This window comes from Paramisgurnus dabryanus, chromosome 23, assembly GCF_030506205.2.
Source record: "Paramisgurnus dabryanus chromosome 23, PD_genome_1.1, whole genome shotgun sequence".
Lineage (NCBI taxonomy): Eukaryota > Metazoa > Chordata > Actinopteri > Cypriniformes > Cobitidae > Paramisgurnus > Paramisgurnus dabryanus.
The window spans coordinates 23589571-23602471 of NC_133359.1; the positions used below are offsets into that span (position 1 = coordinate 23589571).

The 12901-nt window shown below is 44.2% G+C and overlaps 1 gene segment (V, D, J or C); it reads right to left on the bottom strand.

Annotated features, from left to right (window-relative positions):
* Positions 1 to 9179: 9179 nt before the first annotated feature.
* Positions 9180 to 11776, bottom strand: LOC135781081 (Ig kappa-b4 chain C region-like). The segment is given in 3 exon segments: positions 9180 to 9597; positions 10693 to 10744; positions 11669 to 11776. Coding segments are annotated over 3 exon segments (483 nt in total).
* Positions 11777 to 12901: the final 1125 nt, after the last annotated feature.

A 12901-nucleotide genomic window follows, 5' to 3' on the forward strand; every position in this document is an offset into this window, starting at 1 on the left:
CTTAGCAGCGCAGCATCTCGTTCTGCTTTTTCAGGGAACAAGGTTACAGTCAAGTAACCCGACCGTTCTGCTAATAGCCTTAGCCCTACACTAATAAAAATGATTTTGTGGTGAGGTAAATAACTTTACTACAGAATAAACTAATTTAACCCTTATGTTATGTTGGTGATGTTTTCGTCCACTGTGGGGTGCCGTTGAGTCTTAATTTGGCAACAACTTTCTCTGTGATTCAGCAAATGGAATGATTTTTGGTGACAAATCTTACTTTCACACATATTTTCAACAGTACATGGTGGGCAAATTCACAGTCCTTCCATTATGTTCGTGAAGAAAACATCCACTAAATTAAACTGCTGTACAAATCAAAAAAATATTTGGTTTAATTTTTTTGCATAAATCTGTTAATCAACCTTAGTCCTGATTAAAACTGCTAAATGTTTAATAAAACATTTACTAAAAACTGATTTGTGACCCGTCACGGAAACCAGGGACTCAAGTCGGCAGCACAAGTTTCGAGAAAATGAGAAACAAAGTTTTTTTTTTCGAAATTTGTGATTTTCGTTTTATTGCAGAATCTGTTAGTTGAGATCACGAAGAAGCCTCTCCATGTTTGAGATAGCAGTTTTTGTATATTTAAAAGCGTACATTTTGCGGTTAAAATAGGCTTGTTTTTCCGGAGATTCTAGCGTGCAGCGGGGGGCGTCATTGTCTGTGTGTATATTTACATACTGTATAAGCTTGTGTTCCCTTTCAATACGGTTCACTTCGCATTGCGTCAGTTTGCTGACGCTATGGGGGGAAACTCCTGTTTACTCCGTGATTGAAGCCTATTGGTTAACGTCTGTAGAAAATACAGACCAATGACGTTTGAGCCCGCGCGGGGGCGTGGCACACGTCCCTATATAAGCCGGTGAAATACGTCAAGAGCTCATTACTTTTCTCCTTCAGCGCGAACCTTCTCGCTGCTCCGAAGAAGAAGCCCTTACTCGCCGTCGATCCAAGCACTGCAGCGGACTACAACACACCAGCGTGTTCCCCTGCCGCTTTCCGGTGAGCCTAAAAGAGAGTTTATCTAAAAGAGCAGAAGCGCGTTGAGATAATGTCGCTTCGGCATTGCGGCTCCTGCCGAGCCCCTTTGCCTGTGGAGGATTTCCACAAGGAGTGCGTCATCTGTCTGGGTCCTGCCCACGCCGAGGCCGTACTCGCCGAGGCGGGCTGCGCCCACTGCGAGCTCCTTCCTATCGCGGTGCTGCGCTCCCGCCTCGAAATCTTTAAACGGAAGGCTTCCCGTGCTCTCCCGCCTAAACAGCAGCGGAGCCGTGAAGCTGGAAGACGCCCTGAGACCGAGTCCACGCCGGCTCTTCCCCCGCGAGCTCTGTCTCCCCGCCGTCATCCTGTCACCTTCGCCCATGAGGACCTACGCCCCCTGCCGAGTGCTAGCGGCATGGTTTCCTTTGGGTCCGGTGACAACTTGGAAATGATGTCATCCTCTGAGGAGTTAGAGGATTGGGCGGCTTCGGATGACGACGCCCACACAGCCCCCGCTGAAGAACCAACCGAGTCGCGTCCTCACGACTCTGAGCTCATCCGCATCTTGACGCAAGCTACGGCGGAGCTCAACATCAAGTGGTTGCCGCCGTCAGAGCCTCAACTCAGCCGGTTGGACGAGTGGTTTCTGCAGCCCGGGCGCCGTCAATCATCCCGCCAACGGCAGGCGCCGTTTTTTCCAGAGGTTCACCAAGAGCTCACCAAATCTTGGCGTGCTCCCCACTCCACCCAAGCTCAGAGCGCCGTCTCCCACGTCCTCTCCGTAGTGGACGGCGCCGACGAACACGGCTACTCCAAAATGCCACCGCTCGAGGAAACTGTCGCCGCCCATCTCTGCTCGTCTTCAGCCGGCGGATGGAGAGCGAAGATGAACCATCCATCAAAGCCCTGTTGCCTGACATCAACCCTGGCGTCGAAATCTTACGCCGCCGACGGCCACGCTGCATCCGCTCTCCATACGATGGCGGTGCTACAGGTATACCAGACAAAACTCCTCCGTGACATGGACGAGGCAGGTCCGGACCCGTCGACCTTTAAAGACCTGCGCAGCGCGACTGATCTGGCCCTTCGCGCCACTAAAGTCGCCACTCAGGCTGTAGGAAGAGCCATGGCCAGCCTGGTTGTTCTGGAGAGACATCTGTGGCTGAACTTGACCGAGATCAAGGACACGGATCGGGTTGCCCTTCTTGACTCGCCTGTGTCACCGTCGGGGCTCTTCGGCTCTGCTGTGGAGGGGTTCACCCAGCGCTCAACGGCCCAAAACCGCCGCCAGCTCAACGCCCTAAGCCAGCACCAGCTCAGCCCCAGCAGAGAGCTGAACCGGAGGTCAAGCGCCAGCGTCCTGCACGACCGGCTGGCCCGCCTCGACGCCGCGGTCCCCGTCCTCGGATCACGCTGGACCCGACGCCGGCGCCGCCTCCCTGAAGAGAGTCTGAGGAGGAAAAGAGGCTCTGGTCCCGCTTCGGCCGGCCCGCCCTCGAAAGTTCTGCGTGTTTCAGTCCCCTCGGGCGCTGGACACACCCTCGCTGTAACAGCGAAACACAAATTTTTACCTTTTCACAAAAAGAGCAAATTTCCTCCTCTGTACACACAAACACACACACACGGCTTAACGTCCATAAGCATATCGACGCTCGCCGTCAAACTGCACGTTTGGCAATCCACCCCCGGTATGCCGGGCTGGATTCTAAACGTAATCCAACACGGTTATTCACTTCAATTCGCTCGGAGACCACCCCGGTTTCGCGGCGTTCTCTACACCACTGTCCCAGACGATCGTATGCAGATCCTCAGGGAAGAGGTGCGTTCTTTATTACTAAAAGACGCGATAGAGACGGTCCCGGCGGATCAAAGCGAATCAGGCTTTTACAGTCGTTATTTTCTCGTTCCAAAGAAAGACGGCGGCCTCAGACCGATATTGGATCTACGCGTTTTGAATCGCGCTCTTGCCAAACGGCCGTTCAAAATGCTTACAGCCAGACGAATCATGGCGTTAATTCGACCGGGCGATTGGTTCATATCAGTGGATCTGAAAGACGCTTACTTTCACATTCCGATAGCGCCACGTCACAGGCCGTTCCTAAGATTCGCGTTCGACGGGACAGCATACCAGTACAAAGTTCTGCCCTTCGGATTATCTCTGGCACCACGCACATTTACCAAATGTGCGGATGCGGCTCTCGCCCCTCTCAGACAGAGCGGCATCCGCATATTGAATTACCTCGACGATTGGCTTATTCTAGCACAGTCAGAGAGGGAAATTACTGCGCACAAGACCGTTGTGCTCCAGCATTTGGAGAATTTAGGGTTCAAAATCAACCTCCAGAAGAGTTTGCTCACCCCCACGCAGCGAATCGCGTTCTTAGGCATGACGCTCGACTCATTAAAGATGCCGGCATGGCTTACACAGGAACGCGCGCTCCTGGTCAGACACGAGGCGGCATCGTTCAAATCGTGTTCACATCTCCCTCTCAAACGATTCCAAAAAATGCTGGGTCTGATGGCAGCAGCATCCCCACTAATACCGTTGGGAATGCTGTTCATGAGACCGCTTCAGTTTTGGTTGAAAGCGAAAGTTCCGCCCCGTGCTTGGTTGTCGGGCCGCTTATTAATCAAAATCACATACAGCTGCGTGAAAGCGCTTTCGATATGGACATCCCCTCACCTTTTCCTCTCGGGCACGGAGCTCGGCTCTGTGAGCAGGAGGAAAGTGGTGACTACGGATGCGTCTGCGACGGGTTGGGGCGCTCACTGTGACAGCGAACTCGCCTTTGGTGCGTGGAACAACCAGTTGTCTCAGCTACATATCAACCACCTCGAGATGTGGGCGGTTATCTTAGCGCTACGACACTTTCGACCGAAACTCCAACATCAACACGTTCTAGTGCGGTCGGACAGTATGACGGTGGTTTCGTTCATAAACCACCAAGGAGGGCTGAGATCTCGCTCCCTATCCAGGCTGGCGAAACGGCTTTTATTATGGGCTCACACGAACGTACATTCGTTAAAAGCGACTCACGTACCGGGTGTAGCCAATACGGGTGCAGACATTCTCTCGCGCAACGGTCCGCCGCCGGGAGAATGGAGACTGCATCCTCAGACGGTCGAGAGAATATGGACCGTCTTCGGCCGGGCGGAGATCGATCTGTTTGCATCCGACGAGAACGCGCATTGCCCGATCTTCTTCTCGAGACATCACGATGCCCTGTCGCAAACATGGCCGGCGTGTCTTCTATATGCTTTTCCTCCGGTGGCTCTGTTACCACAGGTCCTTCAGAGGATAAGAGAGACGAAATGCGCGATAATTCTGGTCGCCCCGTTTTGGCACAATCAACCGTGGCTCCCCGACCTATGGCAGCTGAAAACATCAGCACCATGGCCAGTACCGCTGAGGAAAGACCTCCTATCTCAGGCGAGAGGGACGATATGGCATCCACAGCCGGAGCTATGGAATCTACACGTTTGGTCTCTGAACGGCAACCATCACGCCTTTCAGGACGAGTGTTAAATACTCAAACTGAAGCTAGGGCCCCATCTACCAGGCGCCTTTACGCTCAAAAGTGGTCTATTTTTTTCTGACTGGTGCACGACGAAAAACTTAAACCCAAACACCTGTGAAGTGGAGCATATTCTCTCCTTTCTGCAGGAAATGCTGGACAGCGGTCGCGCGCCCTCGACGCTTAAAGTGTATGTGGCGGCGATAACGGCGAATCACGCCCTTATCGCCGGTCGCACCGTGGGAAAACATGATCTCATCATTAAATTCCTCAGAGGCGCTCGCAGACTACACCCACCGCGACCTAACACGGTCCCGTCTTGGGATCTGTCCATGGTTCTGAAAGCGCTGCGCGGTCCCCCTTTCGAGCCCCTCGAGCAGGCTGACCTGCGCGCTCTCTCGTTTAAAACCGCTCTCCTCCTGGCGTTGGCATCGGTTAAACGAGTGGGCGATTTACACGCGTTTTCAATTGACCCGTCGTGTCTGGAATTCGGTCCTAACGATAGCAGAGTGATCCTTAGACCGAGAGCGGGATACATTCCTAAAGTTTTGACCACGCCATTTAGAGTTCAGGTGGTTTCACTTCTCGCCCTTCCGCCGGGCGGACGGCGAACAAACCCCGAACACGCTCTGCCCCGTCAGAGCGTTAAGAATATACACGGACCGTTCTGCCTCATACCGCAAGTCAGATCAGCTGTTCGTAAGCTTCGCACAACATTCCTTAGGTATGCCGCTCACTAAACAGAGGCTATCTAAATGGATCGTCGAAGCCATTGCTTTGGCTTACGCCTCCCTGAATGAACATTGTCCAGTTGGTTTAAAAGCTCACTCCACAAGGGGTATGGCTTCATCTTGGGCTTGGTCTACGGGGATTTCTATCTTTGACATTTGTAACGCGGCCGGCTGGTCCTCGCCGTCTACGTTTGTCAGATTTTATAGCCTGGATGTCCCTGCCTTACAAGCACAGGTCTTATCGGCTTAATGATTCACGCGACCGCGTTTCTGTATGCCTTCACGGTGCGTTGCTAGCTCACCGTCATGGCTACCTATTAATAAATCATGCACAGCTCGCGGCGCGCTCAGGGAACCCGCCGTCTCGTGCTCTATTGTATATGCATCATGGTGCGTTTAGAAACTTCACTGTATGCGTATTACTGTCTCATATATGGTGCTTACACTTGCGCTCGCTAGAGCTATGTATATGCTGGGTTAGGGCCACATGCAGTGTCTCTCCGGTAAGGGCACCTCAGTCCGTTGTGTATGCACGGCGGGATGGGATTACGTTCCCCCATAGCGTCAGCAAACTGACGCAATGCGAAGTGAACCGTATTGAAAGGGAACGCTTAGGTAACTCACGTAACCCCGGTTCCCTGAAATAACGGGAACGAAGCATTGCGTCGCTGGCCGTGCTACAAACGTCTACGCAGCAAGTGTTATTCGGCTGCGCGCTTCAGTCGAATAATAATGAGCTCTTGACGTATTTCACCGGCTTATATAGGGACGTGTGCCACGCCCCCGCGCGGGCTCAAACGTCATTGGTCTGTATTTTCTACAGAAGTTAACCAATAGGCTTCAATCACGGAGTAAACAGGAGTTTCCCCCCATAGCGTCAGCAAACTGACGCAATGCTTCGTTCCCGTTATTTCCGGGAAACGGGGTTACGTGAGTAACCTAAGCGTTTTCGCCTCCGCCCCCAAAGGGAACAGCGTGACTACTAAATAAGGATAGTTCGCCCAAAAATGAAAATAATGTAAGAAATGACTCACCCTTATGTCGTTCTAAACTCGGAAGACCTCCGTTCATCTTCGGAACACAGTTTAAGATGTTTTATCGTTAGATTTAGTCCGAGAGCTTTCCCCTTCATTGAAAATCTATGTATGGTTTCCATGTCCAGAAAGTTAATAAAAACATCATCAAAGTAGTCCATGTGACATCAGTGGGTCAGTAAGATTGTGTTGATGCATCGAAAATACAGTTTGGTCCAAAAATAGCAGAATTACGACTTTATTCAGCATTGTCTTCTCTTCCGGCTCGAGCGTGAAGTCACGTGACTGTAGTGACGCGCTGCCCTGTTCCTCAGACATGTTTGCTAAGTTTTTTTTTTTTCCAAACTTATAGCCTGCGTCTCCCCAGACTGTAAAGCTCGGGCGCACAAAACAAAGGAAAAATAAAAGAAGCTGGGGCGGAACAAATAACAGTCAGCCTCATCGTACGTCAGCCGCGTCACTGACTTTATGCGGCGCCGCAGTCGGATGACGTCAAAGTACCGCGAGAGCTCTTCAAGAAATCTTACGGAGTAGTTTAATTTCGACTCGCTCTCGCGGTACTTTGACGTCATCTGTATGTCAGTTCTTGCAGCGCAGCATGAGTCCAAACACACAGAAGTTACACAGATATCGTTGTATTCTTCATATAATTGGCTACATGTTTTGTCTATCAATATTTTCCATAAAGTCATTGGCTGATGGAGGAACGAGCGAGCCATTGGTAACCTCTCTAAAGGACGTCACGTTTTCGACGGCGCTGTTTGGATGATCTATTATACTACTTCCCTATTTTAAATACAAACTTTGAAGGCGGGTTCATGTGTTTAACGGAGTGTAAGCTCATATACCCTTACATGTTACGATTTAAATAGTCTTCAGATTATATATTATATTGTATTACCAGACATTCATGCGAAATCTGATGTAAACAATCTATATTTCACGGATTATACGCATTTGTGGACAAATATGGTCATTGGATAATCTGAAACAGACTGGATTCGACTTGTGATCCCCACAAAGGTAAAGAGTCATGTTTATTTTTGCGGGTTGTCATTTGGTCATAAAATACTACATATGATGCTAGAACATCTCAAAAAGGGTTTTACAGGGGGCATGGCTTAGCTAAATGAGATGTAAATGAGCCCTATTGTCTCCCCCAGCTGAAAAGAAGAGTCCCTTTCATCTCGATTTTCTCGGTTTGAGTATTTCTGAGTTCCTATATTCAAATGGCCACAACTTCTCCAAATCTTATCAGATTTCCATGTGTTACACATCTTTGGAAAGCTTAGAAACTGCACTTTCAGAATCTGTGAATAACTCAAAATGCCCAGATCCGACTTGTGTCCCCACTTTCCTTGATTGGTCACATTTGGGTAAACACACATACAATTACTTATTTTCAGTATAAAAAGTTATTGTGGACTGGATTTTTTTTTTACCTTTTATCACATTCTTGGGCATGTGAAAGACTAGTAACAACATTGGCTTTGATGCATTGCTAGTTTTTGTGCAGCATCAGAATTAATTATTTTCTCCCTCATTTACTGTTCGTGGCTGTTTTTGGCCCATTGACTTATTCTCTATTGATTTGTGTTCTTTGCTTTTCATCTTCATTTTGGTGTATTATTTTTTATAAAACTAAAAAAAAAAAAACTCTTATAGATCGGATGGGGGGCCCATACATACCTTCGCCTTGGGCCCCCAATTTGCTAAATCCGCCACTGTCTGGTGTAGAGACCTGATTTAACACTAGTGATGGGTGGTTCATTAACAGATCATTCATTTTGAACGAATCTTAGTATGATTTGGGAGTAACAAGTTTAGTTATGTTAAATGACAAACAGGTGACGTTCTTATGGACATATTTTGTTATGCTGTGATGAATACAGAAATATTATAAGAATGCCTGTCTGGATGAAGGCAGACTGCTTACAGCGAGGCGTGTTGACAGAGTAGGAAAATATCCTAATCTCTAGTTTAAAATATATTTGCGAATATATTTTCGCTTAAGGTGTGTTACAAAAACACACACACTTCAGTTAGTGTGGTATAGATGTGATTAAAGTGTTTACATGGTCGCATACTGCGATTAAAAATGGTGTACACCACCTGTCTTAATACAGTTCTGGACCAAAGCAGGGCAGTGGAATGACACATTGTCCCAGATGACAGTGTATTGTATCTGGTATCTGGTGCAATCAGTCCAAAAATGTGAGAATGTGAGGTGTGTTCTAAGGGCCCATTTTGGCATGACAGAGGAGAACCCCATGCTTTGAAAAGGAAGCGCTAAGGGTGATGTTACCCCCACGTTGCCCTGGTACATATGTTCATCAAGGCAGATTTGCAGGTTTCGTAAGTTCACGGCCAGGAAAACAAACCTATTTACAAAGTATACCATTCAAAATCACTGCAGGGTTACACATTAGGACTTTTTAAGTTGTGTAAATGTGGTTTTAAAAAGAATAAAACATGTACAGGAATTATTTATTACATTTTGAACTGATGTTGTAATATTACAACCGAGGGTTTTACAGGGTTAAATTATAACTGAATCCAGTTTTAGTGCAAAAACTTTTAATTGCATCTATACAACACTAACTGAAGTGTGCTTGTGTTTTTGTCACACAAATTCATACTTAAATATTTCTTTAAGACATTTCCTTTGATCACTTCATGTTCATGGTTCTTCATTTCATTTGACTGACAGTTATGTTAATTTACTTCATCTGCAGGTGTTTTCATGCTTCATTGAGTCAGGTTTATTTATAAAATGTGAGCTTTCATATTCAAAACAGACAAAATGAGTCAAAGCCATAAAGATAGAATATGATTTTATTTGATGAATTGTCACACAATCATGAGTGAATGAATAAAGCAGACATAGACTTGTGTTGTTTGATGAGAGAGAGAAATGAAGAGAAACACAGTTAGTCTGTTAGTCTTGATGTGAGAGTGAGTGGATCTACTGTGAACACTGATCTCTCCTCAATTCTCCAGTGACTTTATCACGCTGGTCTTTCTGTGTGAGCTCACAGCTGACTGAGATCACTGAGCTCCACTCCTGCTCAGAGAGAGTCAGACTGCTGCTCCAGCTGTACAGACCGTCCTTCTCCAGGAGAGCAACACTGCTGTACTGAGACCTGCTGCTGATCCCGTCCACCTTCCAGTTCAGACTCCAGTCTGAGGGGAAGCCCTTGTTGGCCACACACATCAGTGTTGCTGTTTGCTTTGTGGAAATCTCTTCACTGGACGGCGGCAGGACGCTCACTTTAGGGGGACTGTTGCCTGACAATCACATCAATAGTCAATAACTCACACAAGAAAGAAAAATAACTTCACTCTCTCTGTGTTAAACATTAAAGTTAGGTGAAGAATTTTGAGTTTTTGTAATCATATAGCTGCATTAATTGGCTAATATAACTTTTCTCATGTTTATCTGAAGGCTTTGAATCACTGAAATATTCTTGTTACTTCAATAAAAATATAAATGAAAAAATATAGATTCGGTTTCCTGGACAGGGTTTATATATATATATATATATATATATATATATATATATATATATATATATATATATATATATATATATATATATATATATATATAAAGGATTTGGGCTTAATTATGTAAAGAGACTTTAGTTTTATCAAACAAACCTTACAATAAACATTACCGGCGTGCACATTAAGACAAAACAATGGCACTGATATGTTTAGTTAAGACAGCTCAAACATATATTTTAGCGTGGGACAAAACTTAAACTCTGTCTAGGAAACTGACCAATATTCATCATTGTAAAAAATATATTAAGAAATTTGAAATATTGTATAAAGGGCAGTCAAAGTCTTCACAGTTTTTGTGTAATACTGTATATGTATAACATTTATAAATAATATTAAAAAGTAAGATTTTTTACAGAATACAAGTTTAGCATAAAAAAAATATTTGTCACATTAAGTCTTGCACCTGATAACGCTTTATAAATGAATTTTAGTTAAACCTAAATTAAATTCCACTTAATAACCCAGTTAGTTGCAACTACACACCAAATAATAAAACTGAGCTGCACTTAAGCTGTTAACAAAACATAGTGTGAGCCTAAACAAAATAAGATTAAATGTTGAGTTCATATAAATGTAAAAATTGGAAATCATTTTGAGTTTGAGAAAATCAACAACCCTTTTCCAAGTATCTATATGTACAAATGATTAAACACCAACAAATATTAATAAAAATTTCAGGGTGGTCTTGTATACACAATCATTCTAATACAAATAAATATGCTAAAACATGCATCACTTATTGTGTTTTATATCTGATGTATATACTTAGAAACAGTTATGTATTGTATTTAAATTATTATTGGATTATTCACTTACTGCCAACATCCAGTCTGGTGCCGCTGCCGAATGTGAACCACAGTGATACAAACTAATAGAGCGACTGTACAAAAACCTCTACACACTTGACTGAACACAAACTACAGCAGAATATACAACACTAACATCACACAACACAAACAAATATTGTCACAAATGCTAAGCACAAAACTATAAAATGTTTTTATGTTGGTTATCAATGTTTTTCTGCAGTTTTTACTTTGTTTCTTTTAGTTTTCATTTATTTACTTGTGTTGTGTGAACACTTTGTAACTCTTTAACCAGCATACACAAACCTGAAGCTTTAGACAAATTAATTCTGAAGATTTTGGACATTTGTTTATACTTTTATTCAAAACTTTATAGTTATTTGTTATTTATATACAATAGTATTATTCAGAATATTCCTTACATGAAAGTCCATTGAATAATAATAGTGTAGTAGTCTAGGGTTGCCAACTTTCTCACTCTGAAATACGGGACAAAATGTGGCCTGTCGCAGCAGTGCGTATATGGCTTTGTGTACGGTTTTGTATACAGTGTATTTAAGTCATTTGTCAAAATGATAGCTAATCTCCTAATTAAATATTAATTTATAACTCGTATGCCCTGGGAACATACAGGGTAGGTTTATTAATAGTTTGTTAATTTACAGCAGGTAGCCTACTTCTAACACAGTAAGGCTACTTTAAGTTAACTTTACATGTCTAAAACAAAACACTTGTGACTCCCGCACTAAAGGTAAATAAAACATTATCCCCTTCATTTTAATCTTGTGACAAACATAGATTCTATAAGATGTGGTCTAGGGTCAACATCAAAAACATAAATTAAAACACACGTACAGTATGTGAACCAGAAGCGCCAAAATGTCCTAGTAAAGTTGAAAATGATTAAATCCTTCAGATTGATGCGTTTTAAGCACAGCTAAGTAACCGACTATATAAAAAGCAAACATGAAATCGTATTATTTGACCCTCTTAAACATGTACTGAATGTGCTGGGGATCTGTGATTGGATAAAAGGTGTTGTGATCAGCACTGCTGCTGCTTGTGGCACCGCAAGGACTGACAGTGGATGACATCAAAGTACTGCGAGAGCATTTCGATAATGGCTTCTGTAGGATTTCTCGAATCCCTCTCACGGGATTTTGATGTTATCTGCTTGTCGTTGCGGCGCCACATGAAGTGGAAGCCTGTTGAATCAGTCGCTGGTTAGATCAAGCGTAGCAGTCAAAAAACGGGACGCGGTCGTCCCGTACGGGACAAATAAATTACGCTTAAAATCCGGGACGTCCTGGATAATCCGGGACAGTTGGCAACCCTGAGCAGAAGTTTCCTGTCATCTTCTTTGCATTGTGTTGTCATGCTTCAGTGATGTGTGAGTGTTTATAGTTCTGTGAGTTTAACACTTCATGACTGAGATCAGAACAGAACAGAATCTTCATCATCACACAAACCAAAAGAACAACAATGACTTTCATCATCATCTTCATCTGGACACTCACAGTCTTTACTCAAGGTTTGTGTTGTAACATTTTTATCATGATCATTAATTCATTGAAGAGTGAAATATTGATTTGTTTCAGTGTTGTCTTATATTTCATTCTTGTTGTTTCTTTCAGTGTGTAGAGGACAGTACACTGTTACTCAGAGTCCATCAATAACAGCAGTTCAACCAGGACAACAAGTTAAAATAAACTGTCAAGTCAGCAGTGCAGTGTATGGTGGTAGTTACTTACACTGGTACTTACAGAAACCTGGAGAAGCTCCTAAACTCCTCATATATATTGCAACAAGACTTTACACAGGAACTCCATCAAGATTCAGTGGCAGCGGATCAAACACAGATTTCACTTTGACCATCAGTGGAGTTCAGACTGAAGATTCAGGAGATTATTACTGTCAGAGTTATCACAGTAGTGGTGATGTGTTGACACAGTGATAAAGAGTGATACAAAAACCTCTGTCAGTCAGACTGCACAGTGACTGCACTCATACACCTGACAGATACTGCAGATGATCATACAACACAATAAAACACAACACTGATCACACAAATAACACAACATCATCTTATGATCATCAGAAATCATGCTAAGGTTTATACAGGTATTTATTTATGATAAGATAAACACAGATTATTTTAACATCCCTCTGTTCACACTGCTTATTCATCAAACCATATGCAGACTCCTCACTTCAAATGA